Source organism: Grampus griseus (assembly GCF_964374135.1).
Source record: "Grampus griseus genome assembly, chromosome: X".
Classification (NCBI taxonomy): Eukaryota; Metazoa; Chordata; class Mammalia; order Artiodactyla; family Delphinidae; genus Grampus; species Grampus griseus.
This window is the reverse complement of record NC_138999.1, coordinates 15,406,559-15,427,633: the sequence shown is the minus strand read 5'-3', so window position 1 is coordinate 15,427,633 and position 21,075 is coordinate 15,406,559. Positions and strand designations below refer to the sequence as shown.

General features: G+C 40.3%; 1 protein-coding gene across 2 annotated transcripts in view; it reads right to left on the bottom strand.

Moving 5' to 3' along the window:
* Nucleotides 1–21,075, bottom strand: part of CDKL5 (cyclin dependent kinase like 5) — a gene marked incomplete at its 3' end in the record, with an annotated part of 125,979 nt that overhangs the window by 4,822 nt on the left and 100,082 nt on the right. For both annotated transcript variants that reach the window (XM_082681718.1, XM_082681719.1), the window contains exons 11-15: nucleotides 19,080–20,046; nucleotides 14,272–14,373; nucleotides 13,880–13,985; nucleotides 10,063–10,186; nucleotides 3,192–3,291 (exon numbers count right to left, since the gene is read on the bottom strand). In XM_082681718.1, coding sequence (XP_082537844.1) covers nucleotides 3,192–3,291; nucleotides 10,063–10,186; nucleotides 13,880–13,985; nucleotides 14,272–14,373; nucleotides 19,080–20,046 — 1,399 coding nt within the window. The remainder of the gene's footprint in view (nucleotides 1–3,191; nucleotides 3,292–10,062; nucleotides 10,187–13,879; nucleotides 13,986–14,271; nucleotides 14,374–19,079; nucleotides 20,047–21,075) is intronic.

Sequence of the window (21,075 nt, the reverse complement as noted above, 5' to 3'; positions counted from 1 at the left end):
GTTCAATCCTTAAACTGAAGCATGATTACCAGTTGAGATACTAACTAGGGTAAAATTACCAAGTTGGCAAAGTCACCATATGCTCTGAGGGCTTATGTAACTGTCTGAATGTGGAACTGAAGCCAGATTTCCCAAGGAGGCTTCCAGATTTGCTTGAGTCAAAGCAGGCATCTTTACAATACAGAATGATTTTCTGGCACGACTTTTCCCTGTTTTGGATATTTCAATTGTCAGAGAACCAGAATGTATATGAAGGTGTTCAGATCATCTTTTATTGGTGTGTATGAAGACATTCGAGTAAAATAGCCCATAAGGTTTCCTGCTCCCAAGACAGGGATCCAGGAAGAGTTTAACTTGCATGTCTAAGGAGGCCACAAGAAAGCCCTCAGACACGTATATGTATAACTGATTCACTTTGCTGTACAGCAAAAAGTGACACAACATTGTAAATCAACTATACTCCAATAAAAAAAATAATAAATAAAATAAAATAGAGAAGCAACAAGGATATAATGTATAGCACAGGGAATTCTAGCCATTATCTTATAATAACTTTTGAGTGTAAACTGCAAAAATACTGAATCGTTATGCTGTACACCTGAAACAAATATAATATTGTAAATCAATTATACTTCAATTAAAAAAAAAAAAGACAAGTAGCCGGCGGCGCTCTGTACCGCTGGGCCCCTGGCAGGGACTGAGCTAGGCCTACTATTCAGGAGAACCCACCTCCCGTTCTCCCAACTGATTGTGCAACTTTGGGCAGGTCACAACTTGCCTGGGCAGTTAGCAAAGTAAAGGGGTTAAACTAGATTTAGGACCCACAGAGGCTACTCTCTGTGCACTGGGTATCAGACTACCATTTTGCTGAATCTTATGCAAAGGCCACAATGCTTTAAATCTTTCAAAGTTCATTTACCTAGTTTCCTTTTGCTGAGTTCTAGAGAGTGAAGAAAAGTTAAATTTAATTCTGTTCCAATGCTCATGTGAAGGAGGCAGAGTTAACACAATGTCAAACCTGGGAGCCTGAGGTCTGCCAGGAAGTACTATGCTGAGTGCTTTTTGGAAATCTTACTCTAGATATCAAAGTCCTTTAAACATTTTTTTTCCTCTTTTAATTAAAAAAAATGCAGAGGGTATAAACAACTTTTGGTTTGGAAGGCTTAAGTCATTGTGACCTGTGCAGAGATATTTTGCAGTTGCTTTACATATCAAAAAAGAAAAGTATGAAACCCTAAAAAAAGTAAGTTCAAGTGGAGAGTATGTTAGAGAATAGTAAATTTCCTATTTACCCTACTCTACACTATTTAAACATCTAAAATTTGAACCAGATCTTGAATAATAGTCAGTCAACATGTACATACTTGACTCATGCCATGGTGAGCCGCAGGTTTAACGTGGGTCTAAGGCAGATATCAAAAGCTAAATCTACACACAAAAACACCTTCAATTCCTGTGTCCTTGCTATTTTCTTCCACTTAATCACCCCACAATGGCTATGGGCCTGAGGTTAAGAACAAAAACAAACTCGAAATAAAAATAACAGTGGTTAGGAGGAGGTAGTCTAAGTTTAATGTTCATGATGGATAAATATGTTCCACAGATGATGATATAAGTTTTAATAGCACTTTACATATTTTAAACTTCTCTACTTCAAATCAGGTCTATTTTGTTCATCTGGTCTAAATAACATATGTAGTTAATATGCAACTAAGTGACATCTTGACTGGACCTTCTACTTTAAGTGAGTTTCAGTTAGCCATATAGGCAGGTTTTGCTTTTTTTCTAAATAAACATTTCAGGAATATTATGCAGCCATTAAAATGAAGATAATAAAATCTGTGTAGTAACGTACATATTGTGTGTATGTGTGACAGAAATACTATTAAAAAGCCAGAATACAAAATTATACTAGAATGACTACTATTATTTAAAACAAACTAAAAAACCACCTTCTTTCCATAAACATATGCACAGGCCAAAAAGCTAGGAGGAAATATACCAAAATCCTAATACTAGTTGTGATAGGGTGGTGAGATTAGAAATGATCATTTTTTTTCTCAATTTTTCTGTAATGAGCTCATATTTATATTATAGTGACATCATAAATTTAACAAACAAGCAAGTAAAGAGTAATCTAGAAAGGTAATCGAGGAAGGCCTTTATTAAATCCTTACTTCAAATATTATATTCCTTTTTACTATCATCTATCTCATCTTTACTCACCATTGAGTCATAATCCTAGACTTTTCGTAACGGAACAGACCTCAGAAAAACTGAGTCTAATCTATTCATCTTAAGAGATGAAATCAATGAAGTCCATCTGGGTAGGTCATTTTGATTATGCCTTTTTCCTTTTTAAATAAACGAGAGTCAATCACGTATGAAGTAAAACTAGAAACAAAATAATTTAAAATGGCTGACTCAACCTTGTCTAGTCTCAAACGTGTCATAAAGCAAAGGAGGAAGAACGCCTTGTGTGGGTGAAGACGTTCCTGCTGGCCTGGAGGCCTGGCTTCCCCACGTGTTCTCACGTCACTAACCAGCAGAATCCTTGCCTGGTTCGTTCAGTGATGTGACCTGCACAGTTCCATGCACCCAGCCCTTGGTTCAGGTGGAGGGCTCTCAGGAAATGAGACTCACTCCATTTCACAGTTCAATCACAATATAAACATGTCCTACTAAAGCAAGCCCTGAAATGTCAAATACTATGACCTGTCTGTGACTAGGCAGCCCAGAAATGCACTTGTCAACATGGGAATCAGATAACCAGCCAGCGGAGAACAATGAACGATGGTTAGTTAAGAATTTTAAGATTTAAACACAAACCAAAACCATTTCCTAAATTTTCATGTATCTTTAACCCTCAGAGAGAAATAAATCCTGCAGCTTCATAGTTTTTACATGAATATAAACCCACATGGATAAGATGTTTATTGAGAAAGGGTTAAAGCATTCTCTTTCATCCAAATTAAATTTCTTCTATTCCTGGAGATTCTGTTGAACCTAGAAAAGGCTCTGTGAGAGGAGGATAGTTGTATAGAATTTGAGAGAGAAACATATACAGTATATGCATGTTAAGTCTCAATAAGAAAATAATTCACTTTGTCACATACAAAGTGTAAAGTACCCACAGACTAATGCAGACTCATACGGATGCCACTGTAAATAGAAACTGGCCATCTACTTACTGTTTGAGATTTCTTCTTTTTCTTTTTCATTGACCTGAAAAAACCTTGTTTTTCCTTTTCCTTGAGTTGTTCAGAATGACTAATGTTTTCAGGACTTTTCCTAAATGGGAAGACATTTTTATCATATTGATCTTTCAATCATTCTCCTGCCATTATATGACAAACATAATGAAGACTAAAAATGCATGACACCAGGTTCAAATAGCCATGAAGAATCAAGCACATAGGTAAAGAGCCTCTAAAAACCACAGAAGGAACTGAATCTCATCAACCATGGTTAATGATTAGCCTTTTGGCAAAGGCTCACTTGAACGAGCAATTTGAGCATTATTACAAATGATCTGTATCTATGCCGCAGGACCATTTTCATGCTGTTGAAAACCTCAGAATTAGAGAGTCTGAAAAGCACACGCTTTGAAGGATGGCTTTTCTGTAACCCTCTGAGAGAAACAGAAACATTTTCAGTATCTTCGTTTTTCTATTTACCTTTTAAAAACCAGCTTAACAAGTTCATTATTAGTGGCTTGCCAAGGTACTGAACATTAAAAAAAAAAAAAAATCAATACTGCTACATAAACCTTACAAATAAAAGTAAAAATTGCCTGAAACTGGAAAATCCCTTTATAAAAATCTTATATATATTTATTAAAACTAAATAAAAAATAGATAAGGTATGAAAAAATGGAGACAGGATGAATGCTTTAATACAAAGCACTCTTCTGAAAAAAAAGCTTCTAACTGAAAATAACGACATTAAGCTTCATACCACTGACACCACCAGGTATTTTAATACAAATAGGAGATATTAAAAGAGAGCAAACAAGACACCTCAGCCCCAAGAAGGTGACTACTTGTATGTTAACAGAGGCCCTATATTACTTAAATTAATTTACGGTCTTTAAAAAACAACTGGAATGGTGTCATTCTCGAAAAAGGCACATTCCACGGGCCCTATTTTGAATTTGAACACCTAGATGACTGTGGAAAACCATTTTCTCAAATGACTGAATTCCTTCTATTAGCTATTCCCCAAAATCAAGAGTAGAAACATTAACGGTGACAGAATTCATTCATATTTATGGTTTTAGAGTACTGAACAGTAAAGTTACCAGAACATCTAAAAAAACATGAGCAAACCAGCATCCTTTACTTGATTAAACCTCTGTGAAGGCAGAAAACATCTATACAAACCATTACAGATCCACATGATAGAAAACACCATGAAGCTATTTTTAAAAATCACATCTTCACAGATTTTTCACTAATATGAAGGAATATTCCAACTACAATATGAAGTGAAAACATCAGGATTCAAAACTTTCTACATAATATGAGCCCAACTGTATTTTTTAAAAAAGGCATATATGTGTATATATACACACGTTTTTTAAAAAGCAGGAAGAAAATTTTTAAAAATCTTAATAGTTATCATTTCTGGGTAGTAGGATTATTGGTGATTTGTTGTTACTTCTTTTTAATTTCAAACAACAAACATGTACTGCAGATATAATAAAAAGGTTTTACAAACCACACAAAATTCATTTGAAAAGCCACGAACTCATGATCAAAGACCACAAGGGAAACAATTTAGAGAGAGAGAGAGACAAACACACAAAAAACAAGAAGTAAAAACCATGACTGTTTGAAGGAGCCATGGTCATTTCTTCTCAAGTGTTTGGCCTAAAAGTTAATGGGAATACCAAAGAAGGAAAAACATGTACTGTAGGCTCAAGTGTTCTTGAAACTCATTAGGACCTGCAATTTTAAACCTCACTGAGAGAGTTCCAAGTTCTGAAGTTAAAGTTTTGTAATACAACACAACCAATAAAATAATTAGCACTGGGACTCAGAATGATGCATATAAAATTTTGAAAGCTAAAAAGCTTCAGACATGATGGAATGAGTGAGAATGGAATAGTGAAAAGTTAAAGATTCTTTAAACTCAGTGTTGTAGTGCTGGAAAAAGCACTCTCATCCTAATGACAGACTGGGCCTATTCGGTCAAAGTTTCTTATGACAAGTACTGTTGAGATTAAGGAGATGAAACCCTTGGATGGGGCCTAAAGACAGACTGCCCTAAACTAAATTCCAGGCCACAGCATTCAGTTATGTGAGGGTTCTACGGAACACAGCAGAACAGTGTAAGTAGTTTGCTGGAATCACAAAAGCACCACTCTTAGAATTGAAAGTAACCTTAGAGAGCATCTAGTCCAACCAGCAATACTATTCCTAATGTTCTGTAACTTCCAGAAGTTAAAGAATTATATGCTTATGATATAGCTTATGCCCTTCCATAATGGGGTCTGCACATAACCTAGAAGCACAACAGAGTACTCAGATTAATGGGTAGAAGTTTTTGCTAATCAGAATTAAAGTCTAACAAAATCTCAAAGGTCTGCTGAGGGTCAGTAGTTAAAGTGCTTTCTGCCAACCCAGGAAATCTTTAAGGGGGACACATTCATCATGACCACAATCTCAGGATGGGAATGGGCGTTACTATAAGAATGTTAACATTGGCATGAGAGGAAGTGAAGGCTTGAGACACTAGTCCTAGGAGGAGCAGGATTTGGGTAGGAAGAAGAGTCTGTCCAATAAAATGAAAGTGAGAGGATGGGGGGGTGGGGGAAGGGTACTGAAAGAGAAGCAGCAGCAGGACAAAAAGACCGGTGTTTGCAGTTCCTTGTGTCCCCAAAACACAGAGGATGAATCAAAGACTCCCGCAGGGTCTCTTCAGAGGAACTGGATAAACTAGAGCCCGGGGGAAAGGGGAATGATGAGGAAAACATCCTCAAACTGGAGCTGCAGAGAGGCGGTAGGGCCAAGATCCAGGTGGGAAAAGATTGCAGGGGCCAAAGCAAAAAGAAAATAAATTACCCTTGGACTAGAGGATGAAAGCTAGGTGTAAGGTGTGAGTATGCATGCATCACAAAAGACACAAAAGGAAGTCAGAGAGAAAGAAAGAGTGCCAGTCGGGGAGAGAGAGGGAGACAGAGAGGGAAAAGCTACATTGAATCATACACATACAGAGAATTAACAGAAAAACATAAGAGGAAAAGCCTGTGAGAGACACTTAGGGATGGAGAGAAGCTGCCTGGAACACAGGCACCTAAAAAGCTGTGTGCTGTACAAATGAATGAAAAGACTTGAACATCTATAACCAGCAGTGCACCCAAAGGGTAAGAGTCGCCGCACTACTTAATCTCATTTGTGAATTCTGGACCCTGTTATTGATTCTACCTGGTACGGTCAACAGTTGTGTGCTGAGCTAACTGTACAGGCAACAGATGGGTTCAAGAGGAGCAGCACAAGAGAAGGGCAAGTGGGTGATCACATAAATCACAGGGACAGGAGCTTTCAGAAGGACCACCCAGCTAGTCACTTGGCACAGTGGGGGGTGGGGTGGGCAGCGAGGATGATGGGGGAGGAGTGTGTGTGTGTGCGTGGGTGGAGGGAGCAGTTAACAATAACAGTCTCCTTCCTGAACAGTCATGGGACTCAAACAGTATCTACCACAACAGCTACTACTTCCATAAGGGGTTAAGAGGAAAGAGAATTCAAAAGACTCACCGAAAAAAAGGAAGGAATTAAAACTGACTGAATCAAAGCCAACCAACACTTACAGAGTACTGTGTATGCATCAGGATCTGTGTTAAGTGTTGGAGATACAGAGAAAAACTAAAACAAGGAGTGTGACCTCAGGCTGCTCACAGACTCAAGGCAAGAGACCCACAGGTTTGACGGAGGGCCAGGAAGTGCCAGCATAATCTCCCCAAAAGCAGCAGCATGAAGGCGCGCAGAAGAGGAGAGATGCTTACTCTGTGACACTTGTCCTGCCACCCTCCCGCCCTGCCAGTGTGACTAGGGTGGGTCGGCTAATGTCTGAGAGTAGGAAGTCAGTGACTAATTCTACAGGAATAATTCTGCGAGTTATCAGGACAAGCAATAATGGATACCAATGTCTTCATAACTTTACAAGAAGAGAAAGCCTGGGATTGTGCGAGTGACAGCAATTCTTCACTTATTTCAACGACTGGGATTTCTAATTAATTTGGTTTACTATTTAAGTGTCAATTTTTAACCCAATTTTGACAGCAGTCTTTCTAAACACTTTGTCTTTTTATGGAAAGTAAGAGCAGCCTATTTTAAAGATATATACTCTACATGGATATCTCTGCTATGTATAAGACCATACAGCTAGAAATGATTTTCCCACTGGGGCCTGAGAAAAAGCAAAAATACCTCTCTTCTCTTTACAGCTATTGTTTAGAATCCTTCTCCCTCTGCACACTGTACTGTTACCTGGGATTATTTCTTGCCTGACAACCTCAGTGCCAACTGCTAGAACTGTGCATAAAAGAAGAATAAACAGGCTCACAGGGAGGGTGGAGGTGTTTTCCCGTTAGTAAAGATGATCAATCTGACTGCATTAACCCTATTTTTGTTGTTCTGAAATATTTTGGCTTATCTCCCAGTTCTTAACTGGATTCTGGACAGCTGAGATGGCCAGAATAACAGCTCTGTGTATTATACTACACTATCCATTTATCACTTTAAAGTATGACATAGTAGCTTGATTTTTCTATTGCAAGAAATGTGGACACTATACAAATATCCTCTTCTCCAAAGAAATGGAAGTACTACTAACAAGGAGAAACAGACTGCTCTTAGGTAAGTGATAATTTAGGAACAGCAATTCACTATGTCACCATGGTTTGTTCATGTTTTTGTAACAGTTATCAAAAGGCATTTCTCTCAAATATAAATATGGTGAACCAATGAGAGATACTGTTCAAGAAAAAAATCCAAGACAAGTCAAGCTTAATGGATGACTTAGACTAAGTTAGATATGATGCGTGGAGAACTATCATAGCAGCATTATCATGAGGGGTAGTAGGAACAAAAGAATATAGCCAATTCATCCCTGGCAATTCTGGAATTCTCTCAAGCCTCATAACAGCAGTATCAGAGTAAAGATGACTTGATGAAGACTTATCTAAAGTTCAGCATCCCAACTGTGCCTCTTTTTTAAAACAATTGTTGTTAGGTTTCTACACATATCCAGGTCTAAACAAGCTCTACTTAAACTGATTATCAAAAAGACAGAAACAATATGCTGTTAAGTTGTTTTGTTTTTCTTTTTCAATATGCTGTTAAGACTGTTAATCCCACATTTGGATTTAGTTTTGATCTGACCTACCTAATTTTCATAGGACTACGTTAACATGCAATCGACGCACTTTTAAACCATCACCACTTCATCATGCAATGACCAAGACGAAAAACAATTCCATCTGAACTTCTGTGTTCTCACAACTTAGACACTATTCTCACGGCTTGTCAAAACCACACTTGAAAACTCTCAACGCCGTTAACTTAAAGAAGTTGTACCTGTGCTCTCAGGTTAATGTATAGATCTTGTCTACTGTTACACGTTGGAAGAATGCACTGAAGTTCATCAGCAAAGTAAGTGGAGACGAGACACCTGGCAAGTCATACTGAAGTTAGAGAACATTAATGGCAAAAACCACGGCTGCTAACGTTAACAAGTCACAACGGTGCCAGGCACTGCTCTAGATGCTTTTGATGTTTGACTTCATTTAACGATCATATTTACCCAATGAGGGAGGTGCTATGCTTAGCCCATTTTACAGACAAGGAAACTGAGGGGCAGAGAACTGAAGGTCACATGGCCAAAAGGTGACACTAGTCAAGATATCCTATTTCCAGGGTCTAACCTCTGAGTCATTAATGTTAAAACTCTCATTTTATAAATAAGGCGATAGATATAAAGTATGCTTACAAAAGAAAAAGTATTTATAGCTTTAAGAAAACCGTTTTTATTATTGTAAAAATAAGTAAGTTATTTTCCGCATAGGGCATGGTAACACTGAAACCTTGATATAACCCTGCCAACAGGGTCCAAATTGTGTGAATTCTGGCAGTAAACAGCAGAGATGGAATCTGACAGATTGGTCTCGTTCTCAATTCAGTGAGTTACAATGAGGCACCATTTTATTCTCTTGGTGGGGAGCTTAGCAGCTGTTTGAAATACTTAAACACCCCTCACATCTAGATTCTGGGAAGTCTTTCTGGGGAGCTGAGAATATAAAGTCTACATTATTAAAAAAACAGTCCTACCCCTAAGACAAGATCTGCTAATGAGACTTGATGTATGTTATAATTCTCTCCTTAAATTTTTATTACACATGACACAAAGATTAAAGGATAAGCAAAACTGGCACATCATTTTATCCTCTGACTACCAGTACATTTTTGTGGTAGCATGAAGGGTTGTTCCCCTATTTCTCTCTTTTCACCCTGAATGAAAGTCAGGCGGCACAGAAGTACAGGACATGAGCTTCAGAGTCAGAATGCATCTAGGTCTAGATCCCGGCTCCCTCCTCCCTGTTTCTGGCTGTTCAGCACCAGGCAGGCTCCTTACCTTTTCTAAGCTGCAGTTTCCTCATCTGGAGAGTGGGAGGCACCCCTACTTCAAAGGCTGATTGTGAGTACTGAGTGAGACAGTGCACACAAAGAGCTAAGCAAAGTGTCTCCTACATGATTCAACAGCAACAAGTGGAGAAGACAGCAAAGGACATCAATCATGTCAGAAGAAGGCGATGGAAGACTTATGAGGTATGTACTGACCCAGGATATTTTCTTTCTTTTACATCGTATTTAATATAAATGGTGAACATGAAAGAAACTATTACAAATAATGACAAATCACATTTCCCTTATTAAACAATCTCTCTTTAGAAAGAAAGGCCTAGCAGGGGAAAGAACGCTAAAAAGTTTTATCCAGAATTTCTATGAAATCTAAAATCTACAATTAGAAAAAAGAAGAGTAAAAACAAGCTAAAATACCCACCATGGATCAAATGCTGGTTGTCTTTTTGAGTGATTAGTTCCAGAACTGCTTTCTGACGGTAGGGAAGAGACTCTGGTTGACACATTATTTTCATGGAAAGAATTATCTGGACGTGGAGATGGCACTGAATGAAGAAAAAGTAAGCCACTGATATACTCTTTTGGTTAAAGCAGTTCTCATGTTGTTCTATTGCACTTTCTCTCACACAAACAAAATAAACTAACAAAAAGATAAGTCAAAATCCTTATTTGCCCTTCATATAACTCGTATGTTTTCTGAGGCTGGAGGCATTCCAGGGAGCATTCCCCCCACCTCCAACTGCCTATGACAGTAACTTGCAAGGGTCAATTAACACCAGGCAATATATATTCAAGGCATAAATTGATGTATCAGCTGATAAACTGGAGAACATCGTAGGAGACTTAAAAGTATGAATATGATCCCCATCTCCCTGTTTTGACATTCTTTTAAGTTGAGGCTTTCTTACATCATAGGCCCAACTACGTAAAATCTATTCTTAGTGTGAAGTGATTCTTAACAGTATGTGTACTGGAATACACAAACTACGGTTTAACCCTTGCCACTTGGGAGGTGGCATCAATTTTATATTTTTTAAAACTCAATTCCAAAGAAATTTGGTTATTTTTACAAAAATACTATTTTTCTCTAAGTTTTCAATCCAGGAATAAACAAAAAGACAAACCACAATGTATGTGAGTAAATACTTTTCTGCTTTTCTTTGGGAGGTGGGTGGGTATTATCTTTTTCTATCAATTTCTAAGCTTGGTCATAAATGAAAATATATTGCAAATTTCATCACAAAAGGAATATACAGGCTGTATATAAAGACAAATGACACCATACTACTTGACTCTTGGCCAGCAGGACTGAAAATGGGAAATATACTAAAAAATCTGTCGTTTCAATGATACCACTAAATCTTTATCCAGTTAGATTTAGTAGCATGATTGAAACAAGCGATGTCTCCAAATGTTTCACCTAGTTAAATCTTTTCCTTCTATTTCTGGACTTTCTAAAATAAAAATGTTCTTCCTGCCAAACAGTGAAGTCGATTATGAGGGGCTTTGCTGATAGTAACCTAGTTAATTCACTTGCAATCAAAATAAAACCGTGTTTCTAGAAGTCAAGGACTAATTAATTAATTGAAAACTTAGTTAACATTTTAATATTAAAGTATACTCTCCAGACATCTATAGAAATAAAACATGTATGATCCACTTTGCACGTAAAACTTACAGTGAGAGAAGAAAAGACTTGCTTATATGTACACTACAATATTTTGTTTAATTAACTTTAAAAAAAATTTTTATTTATTTTTGGCTGTGTTGGGTCTTCGTTGCTGCACGTGGGCTTTCTCTATTGTGGTGAATGGGGGCTACTCTTCATTGCGGTGCAAGGGCTTCTCATTGGGTGGCTTCTCTTGCTGTGGAGCATGGGCTCTAGGCACGTGGGCTCAGTGGCTGCGGCACGCAGGCCCTAGAGCGTGCGGGCTTCAGTAGTTGTGGTGCACGGGCTCAGTAGTTGTGACTCGTGGGCTCTAGGGCGCAGGCTCAGTAGTTGTGGTGCACGGGCTTAGTTGCTCCACGGCATGTGGGATCTTCGTGGACCAGGGCTTGAACCTGTGTCCCCTGCACTGGCAGGCGGATTCTTAACCACTGCGCCACCAGGGAAGTCCCATGTTTAATTAACTTTAATATGAATTAAAATTTTAGTCCCATAAGGTTCTAAAGTACCCATGGCATCAGAAAAAAGAATAATAAATGCATCAAAAGGCATATTCAATGCCTTATACTTTTCTCAAAGGTTGGGCTAGGAGGGAACAGAGTAGCCTAATCATTCAATATACATTATGTCCTGCATAACACTTGTATGCATTTATTTAGCTCAGGTTCCTAGTTAAAATGACCAAGCAGTTGTCCGTGTTACCCCCCAGTTCCTGCCCTTTCCAGCTGTCCTCCCAGATCAACAGAATAATGAGAAGGTGGGCAGTGTGGATGTGGCAACTGTAGAAGGTCGTGGTGACCTTTGAAGGAGGCTTTGAGAAGCTGAGCCTCACGGACTCAGGAGGCTTACTGAGTGGGCTTACTGCCAGTCTCACCACTAGGGTCTGAGGATTCCTGGGGGCTCCCACTCTATTACTACATAGCTCCTTAAAGGTGATACCTTTCTCTCTCAATCTGTCCTAAATCCATTCAGCCACTGAAACATCTGTTACAGATGTCAAACATCAAAGCACATTTTTTGTTTTTTTTTTGTTTTTTTTTTTTATGGTATGCAGGCCTCTCACTGTCGTGGTCTCTCCCGTTTCGGAGCACAGGCTCCGGACGCGCAGGCTCAGCGGCCATGGCTCACGGGCCCAGCCACTCCGCGGTATGTGGGATCTTCCCGGGCCGGGGCGTGAACCCATGTCCCCTGCATCAGTAGGCGGACTCTCAACCACTGCACCACCAGGGAAGCCCAAAAGCACATTTTTAAGGTCATGCAAGTACACTTGAAGATTTTCTTTCATCCAATCAACAAATATTTATGAAATTGCCAGGCAGTGTGCTAGTCAATGACGGTAAAAGAGGAAAAGGTAAAGGGCCTTGTAACCTTGTGAGAGAGAAATGCAAACAAAGAATCAGTACCATGTGGTGTGTGTCATGTTAGAGACAGAGGGCCATGGGCGGAACAAAAGAGGGAACACTTCACTTCACCTAGGTGGGCAGGGAAGCCATCACACTGCAGAGGACCTCAAAGCAGAATCTCAAAAGGGACAGAAACAAGTTGTCCAAGCAGGGGGAGTACTGCATTCAGGTCAGAGGAGGGCACGGCCTGTGTGAGTCCCACAGGCTGGGCACCAGAGTGGAGGAGGAGGAGCTGGAGAGGATAGCAAGGGCCAGGGCAGAGAAAGTCTAGAATGCCATCTTAGGGAACTCAGATTTTGTCCTGATGCCAATGGGAAGTCGCCAGAGGACTCTCAGCAGATGAGAGATAGAGGACTGGGGCTGGGGTGGAGGCAATGGATTGTCCTGCTGTATTTTTTTCCCTGTAGCATTTATTATCTTTTACTGCTCTATGTAATTATTACATTTAGTGTTGCTCTCTCCTCATGAGAATGTGAACTCTGTGAGGGTCGAGACCTTTGGCTGTCTTGTTCACTGATGTTCTAAATTAGAAGTGTCAGACATACAAGTGACATCGATAAATATTTTAAGACTTGGGACTTCCCTGGTGGTCCAGTGGTTAAGAATCCGCCTTCCAATGCAGGGGATGCAGGTTCAATTCCTGGTCGGGGAGCTAAGATCCCACATGCCGCAGGGCAACTAAGCCTGCGCGCTGCAACTACAGAGTCCACGCGCTCTGGAGCCTGCGCGCAACAACTAGAGAGAAGCCCCCGTGCCACAGTGAAGAGCCTGCGTGCCACAAAGAAAGATCCCGCGTGCCACAACTAAGACCTGACGCAGCCAAAAATAAATAAATTTAAAAATATATATGTTATGACTTAATCGAATGAATGAGTGGTGTGGTCAGAACACAGCTTCAGAAGGATCATTCCAGGGACCGTTTTGATGGTGACCTTAGAGACAGGGAGAGCAGTTGGGAGGCTACTCAAAGTACCCAAGTCAGAAGCCACAAGGGTCTGAACTAAGACAGAGGGAACCAAGGCAGGGAGACGAGGTGGAAGGCAGTAGTGCAGGTAAGAATGACACTTACCGGAAGTCAGGGCAGTGAAATGTAGGGGAGAGTGCAGCCTGGATGTGTAGTGGGGGGGAGAGAAGAGAGGACCCTGATGGGTGCTAGGAGCTGGGTTTACCTCGGTAGAAGCTGCCAACTCTCCTCGGAACAGGATCATTGTACAGGTGTCTGTTTTCTTTGGGGACAGTGCCATCATCAGAGTGGGGGTCATGATACGCTCCACCCTGAGATAAAAAATAGGTTTACAAAAAGTAAACAACAGAGAGATAATGAGGCAACCTGTGAACGTAGAAAGGTGCCTAATTGATCTATAATTTACTCCGGGATCTATTTAAGAGAAAACTCAGAATTATGGCATGAGGAAAACTGCTTACTTTATAAGCCAGTTCGAATAATCTGTGGGAGATTGGGTACGAATAAATCTTACAAGGTAGACTGTAATGATGTTGAGTGACCAATCTTTACAGACATGTTCTATTGTACAAGGTAACAGCTCTAGAAAATTCAGACCTCAGACTTCTGCCGTGAATGGAATGAAGTGGTGCCTTCTCTGGAGGACTCCTTAACGGAAGGTCGCGCCACAGTCATCTCTGGAGGCAGTTGCTCTCCGGGCTGGAAGTCAAATTTCAAAGGATTTATAAGAGTCTCCTGTTCCTAGGGATGAAAATCACCTAAATCGCCATGGGTTTTATTTGGTATAACCAGTACCTTAACTGGCTAAAATTAAACATGTGAATTGGTTAAAACACAAATTGTCCTATAAAAGAGTGAATCATCTGATGAATGTAAAATAAGTCAAACAAATGTCACACAGATGGAAAGTGAAATTCTCATTAAAGTTAATGCAAGCAGGGAATGAATTACTCTGAAAATAGTTCAATTAATTATTAAAAATAAAGAAAATTATCTTCCTAATATCTAGAAAGTCATGGTCTGAGCAGCACTCAATTAGAATAGAGATTCTGTTAGTTAATCCAAAATTTCTCTAGCAGATTTTAGGCTGAGTTCTCAAAAAAGAACTACAGATGCAAAATTATATTTCATGAAGGACTTACATGGCAGATTAAGATGAAAACAAATGTTCTTTGGATATATCAAGGAATTGAATCAGTACCCTTAATAATTTGTCTTAAAAATTCCCTAACTACTGCAGTTTTTGTACTTAAGTTCTCTTCTTAATCTTCTCTAGGTTAAAAGTACTTATACTTCATGTATTTTCTTAATAATCACGACAGCACTCATCTCCGGAGACACTACCTATTTCTCTCAAGGAAGTGAGTCACAAGCTAAAAGCAGCCTTGGTCCACAGTCGTGTTCATTGAGGGGAAAAGTAGCATTTTCTACCCTCAGAAAAAAAAGATTAAGGAATAAAATTACCAAGCCATTCAGAGGAGCTAGCTGAATTGCATATCTGTATATTATGCACAGAAAATTATTTTGAGCCTTACATGGTGTGTCAAAACCAGTTTATTTGAGATTTAAAATATGGTTTTCTCTTTCTTCCCCTCACTCCCCAAATGTACTACGAAAGGATTCTGGGCAGGAAATTACCCAATGTAGCCTTTCTTCTTTCTACTTTGTGACAAGATCTCATTTGAATTTTATCACATGCATTGTTTACAAAGACCTCTACATCTAACATAAACTCTAAGCGACAGAGCCAGTCCAGTCCCCTTGCTCTTGAAGGTGCCTACAGTACTTTGCAGGAGAGTGATTCCCATCATTATTCACAGCTTCAGTTACTTTTCAAGCCATATGCCATCTTTGTGCCTTTAAACTTGTACTTTCTTGCAGCTTGGCACTGCATTTCCTGAACTGGACTTAAAATTCAGTAACAGTTGGATCTGTGTTTAGCCGACAGTTATTGTTTTATAATTAGCTTATTTCCACCATGTTCATGAAGCCTTTTCTCTAGCACTCTCAGAGAGCCAGTCCATTTGTCCATTTTCCAAGGTATAGTTGTTTTTTTTTTAACTTCTTCTCTATTTACACTATGCTTAATGCTAACACACTTTACTGGCTCTGACCTCCATGTAACATCTATGTGTAGCTGCCAGACTCTAGAGATCTTTCTAGGCCCTAAATGATCCCTTCTCTCTAGAGGGGCTCCTCTGACGACTGCTCTGACTCCAATCATGACATCTCCTACCCCTCCTTTCACCTGGGCCCCAGACAGTCTTTCCAACCTCATGGAGAACATCTCTGCATAGGGGCCCAGGGTCACTCTTCAACCTCAATATGTCAGCATGACATGATGCAAAAAGCTCTGGCCTATGGACCTGGACATTGCCTCAAGATCCCAGCTCCACCCTGAACTAGTTGGGTAAACTCGGGCAATCCACCTAACCTCTCAGAGCCTCAGCATGCTCATCTGTGCAATGGAGGGGTTGAATGAGGTGACTTCAAGTCCTCTCTTCTACTCTGAAAAGGAGCTCCAAGAAGAGAAACCTTGAAGGCTTCCTTTTTTCTATATTCAATCTTTCAATTCACAAGTCCCGTTTCTACTTCTGAGGGGTCTTTAGACCCACACTTTCTCTGTCTTCCCACTGGCACTGACTTAGTCCAGAACGTATTTCTCCTCACCCCATGCTTGGATTATTGCAAAAGCCACTCTAAATCTTGCATTTTTTCACTCAAGTCACGTGGCCCAAGTTGCAATCCCACAACTCACCATGCTACTTAATGTCTCAATTATCCTCCTTAACTTCCAGATACCCTTTTTGGCCCTCCCTCGAGCCTCTTTCCTGATGTCCACTCTACTTTCTTCCACTGGTGAAACCCCCAACATCTCAGAAGTTTCTGCTAAGATTCCACCCCTGCCCCCTGGGGGCCTCCTACAACCCCCCGCTGGGACTGTGCCACTCCCCTCTGTCCCTGTTCCCCTCTGCCCCTGCGGTGCACACAGCTCTAGCACAGTGTGGGCATGCAGCCTTACAGTATTATTACTACCTATCTATTGGCAAGTGTCATCCCACCACCTCCAGCCCATACATTCTAAGAGGACGGGGACCACATCTTTTTCATCAGAGCCTATCATTGTGCCTAGCTCAGTAAATGCCTGAATACGTCTTCATCCTTTAGCCACAAAACCTCTCTCCACATCTGAGCTCTAAGCAAGACCTTCAGTTGCTCCTAAAGCCACTTCTGATTGCTCCTGCTCACGATGACCTCTCCCTGTCCTCAAGTACCTTTCATAGCCAGTGCCACAGAAATGTGGTTCTTAATTAGTTCATTTTTATCATGTATAATTTAATCTTCCTTGAGAGAAGATAAATTTCTCAAGAGCAAGAACCCTGTCTCAGACTCTTTTGAGTGCCCAAGAATACCCAGCATAGAGAAGGTATTCAGCGCCTAAAGAACAGCCCCCATCATCCCAAAAGCAGTAGCAACAACTAAGACATTTACTCTGTGCCCGGCATAGGGCACACAGTGCTTTATACACCATGTTTAATCCTCACAACAACACTCAGATGAGGTATCAAGGCACAGAAAGATTATCACTTTCCCAAATTTACAGAGTTTGAAGCACACTGCAGGACTGGCTGCCGGGCTTTCCAGCTCAAGATCTTAGCTGCTTTGCTATACCAACTGCTCAGTTATTGACAGTCTCGCCCTCCCCAGCACTGATCTTGCTAAGCTTCCCACTGCACAGTCCATCTTATTTTCTGGAGCTCTGACACATGCCGATGAACCAATTTTTGTATCTTCTAAAAGGAGAGTACTTTTCCTACATGACACTCTTTTCTTCTTCTAACATTGGTTTTTCTCCACCTTCATTTCTTTGATGCAGGTGAATGTTTCATATCACGAAAATATAATTTTAAAAATATGTGTTCTGTTACAAGAATGCTGCTTCTTTTAAATAGGTTAGTGTCAGTTCTAGAGTCTGAAGATCAGTAAGATAGAGGCAGCATTATGCTAAAAACATTGCCTTGGGATTTAAAAACAACCCAAAAGACTGAAAATTAGCATTTATCCTGGCCTGAAGTTATATTTACCTATAGTTCTGGATAAATTTAAAACTTTTCAATTCAGTTAAGATATCGAGTAAGGAATTAGCAAAAGGGTTTGATTTAAGCAAATGTGGTTTGGAGAGATTAGAGAAAATTCCCATGAATTCACACTGAATTTTGAGAAAATTAAAAACTAACCCATATAGCTGATCAATTCTGTAATAAATCAAACTAGGATTCTCTAATGCAAATCAAAACTACAATTAGGTACCACCTCATGCCGGTCAGAATGGCTATCAATAAAAAGTCTACAAATAACAAATGCTGGAGAGGGTATGGAGAAAAGGGAACCCTCCTACACTGCTACTGGGAATGTAAGTTGGTGCAGCCACTGTGGAAAACAGTATGGAGGTTCCTCAGAAAGCTAAAAATAGAGCTACCATATGATCCAGCAATCCCACTCCTGGGCATATATCTGGACAAAACTATAATTCAAAAAAATACATACACCCCTATGTTCACAGCAGCACTATTCACAATAGCCAAGACATGGAAATAACCTAAATGTCTATCAACAGAGGAATGGATAAAGAAGATGTGGTACATATATACAACGGAATACTAGTCAGCCATAAAACGAATGAAATAATGCCATTTGCAGCAACATGGATGCAACCAGAGAGTATCATATTAAGTGAATTAAGTCAGAAAGAGAAAGACAAATAACATATGATATCACTTACATGTGGAATCTAAAATACAACACAAATGAACCTATCTATGAAACAGAAACAAAATCAGGGACATAGAGGACAGACTGGTGGTTGCCAAGGGGGAGGGAGGTGAGAGAGGGTTGGATTGGGAGTTTGGGATTAGCAGATGCAAACTGGTATATACAGAATGGATAAACAACAAGGTCCTACTGTACAGCACAGGGAACTATATTCAATATCCTGTGATAAACCATAATGGAAAAGAATATGAAAAAGAATGTATATATATGTATAACTGAGTCACTTTGCTGTACAGCAATAATTAACACACTGTAATTCAACTATACTTCAATAAAAAATTAATGAAAAAAAATAGTACAAAATATGAACAAAATATGCCAGAAAGGAACATTTAAGAAAGGAAAACGGATTTTGAAAAAAAGCTTTCTGCGTTGAGTACTCAACAATTAGCTTAAGTAACTAAAAAAAATTTTTTTAACAGATTAGTCCTTCAAGTATTGCTTCCTTAAATGTGTCCTATCAAGAAAGTATGACCTCCTGCTGTAGGGACAACTGCACACTGACCCCATCACATCCCCGCACCACCTTTCCATGATGAGCCGACAGATCTGGTCAAGGTCCTAAGTTGTACCTGAGGTGACAAGAGCTGCAGGCTGTTGGCTCTGGCCGCCATCCCTTGCCCTACGCTCAAGCTTCCGTCCAAGCCTTTGGCTCTCACTTTGTCCCGGGTCACGTACATGGAATGCCTGTGTGGACGCTGCTGGGAGGAGAAGGGGCTGGTGTAGCCAAGCCCATACGAAAAGGATTCATGAGGCGCAGACAGCGAATGTGAATGGCTGCTGTCCATGTGATCGGGCAGCTTCAACTCCTCCATCGTCTTAGAATGCCTGGTTGTGGTTCGGCGTGAGTCAAGAGTGCCCTCACTTCGGTTATTTCTCCCCGAGGGGCTGAGCAAAGTTCTTGTGTCGCTGTGCCTGGTGAGGGTTGGGCTGGTGGGAGAGTTCAAGTCCAAACAGCTGGATGGGAAGTACCTACTGGTACTGGACTCTGCGATCTGGGCCCTGGCTTCGGAAAGGTTGCTCACAGACTTGGAGTCACTCAATGCCCCATGGCTTTTGGCCTTGGTCCTATAGGAAGGACTCCTAGAGGACTGGGGAATGGTGTCGATGTAGCTATGCCGACTCTGCTTTTCACTGGGCTGCAGCGTCCCGGCTTTGCTCTGAGAACTTTCCATAAATGAGTGCCGGTTCTGCTGAGATCTGCTGCTTGATTTGAGGTACTTCGTGCCCGGGCCTTCCGAAGGCTTTGGGTCAATATTAAAATCAAACTCTGTCTTTGATTTGGCTTCTTTTGGGCTGAGAAGGTGTGGTATGTTGTTGTTGGTCAGATCTTTGCTGGTAGGCCCAGGCTGGCTGCCCGCTTGGTAGGTTTTGGTGTGCATGGGACTAAGAGTAGCTCCAGCAAGGTTTCCGTTCAGGAAGCTTTCGTTGGCAGGAAGACCTTCGTCAGCCCGGGGCAGACCCACACCTAGGTTCTGGATGTCCTTGCTGTTAGATCTGTGATGAGACTGCAAAGCCGCACTTTTGCTGGCTTGGTTTCTATGTCAAAAATGAAAGAAGTATATCAGTTTCCCTCAAGAGCAGAGGCACAAAAAGTATCATTAGAACAAAAAAGAACAAATACCTAAAACACTGCAAAGACTAAAAACAGTAACTCTCTCAAACATGTGACTATAAATAACATGTAATCTATCAATAAGAATTAAGTTGCTTAGATCAAGTCACTGCCACAAAGCACTGGTCCTGATGAAGTGCTTTGGCATTCTTAAATGCTCAGCTAACTTACTGCCAACACAGCTTCTAACTGATAATCTGGGCAAACATGCTTTTGCTACGTTGGTGCTCACATGCGTGTGTACTGTAGAAAGCCTGCAAAGAAGAAGAGGGCTGAGCTATAGGCAAACTCTTTATGACTCTTTGTCTGCTTGAACATCAGAAGGAGACATTTAGACTTGCAGATCACTGTGTTCCTTGAACTTCGTTTTTATTTGTAAAACTCACAGCCTGCCTCAGAGATACACCCTCACAGCACATACACACAAGCACCAATGTCTTTTGTCTTTAGCCTGTATAATCAACAAATGAGAATTCTACCAAGGTACTCAAGAAAAGAAAATGATACTCTGAAAAGAAGTGTGAACTGCCTAGTGAGGTTTGTTGGAAAACAGGATGATCAACGTTTATGTATTAGAGAAGCAGCAATACTCGGGGCATGTCAGTGTCAGATACCTCCTGTACACTAAACAGGAGCATGTCTCTAACTGGATCACAGGGATCTAAACAGGTAATTTCTCTCCAAAAGACATAATTTATTCTCTTCTTCATTTCACACTTCATTATTACAAATGGGCTGAGGCTTCATCTGGACTGAAATCTTTAGGACTGAAAGCTTCATTTCCTACTTGGTTTAAAATACAAAATATAAATCCTGAGGAAAACCCTGTCCTCTATTTGAAAGCTGAAGCTGACATCACAGCAAGGTCAGTTTGTTCTACTGTAACTATTTAAAGGACCAAATTGTGGTTTGAGATAGGTAAGAATGCTTTTAAATGAACAATAACTTACACA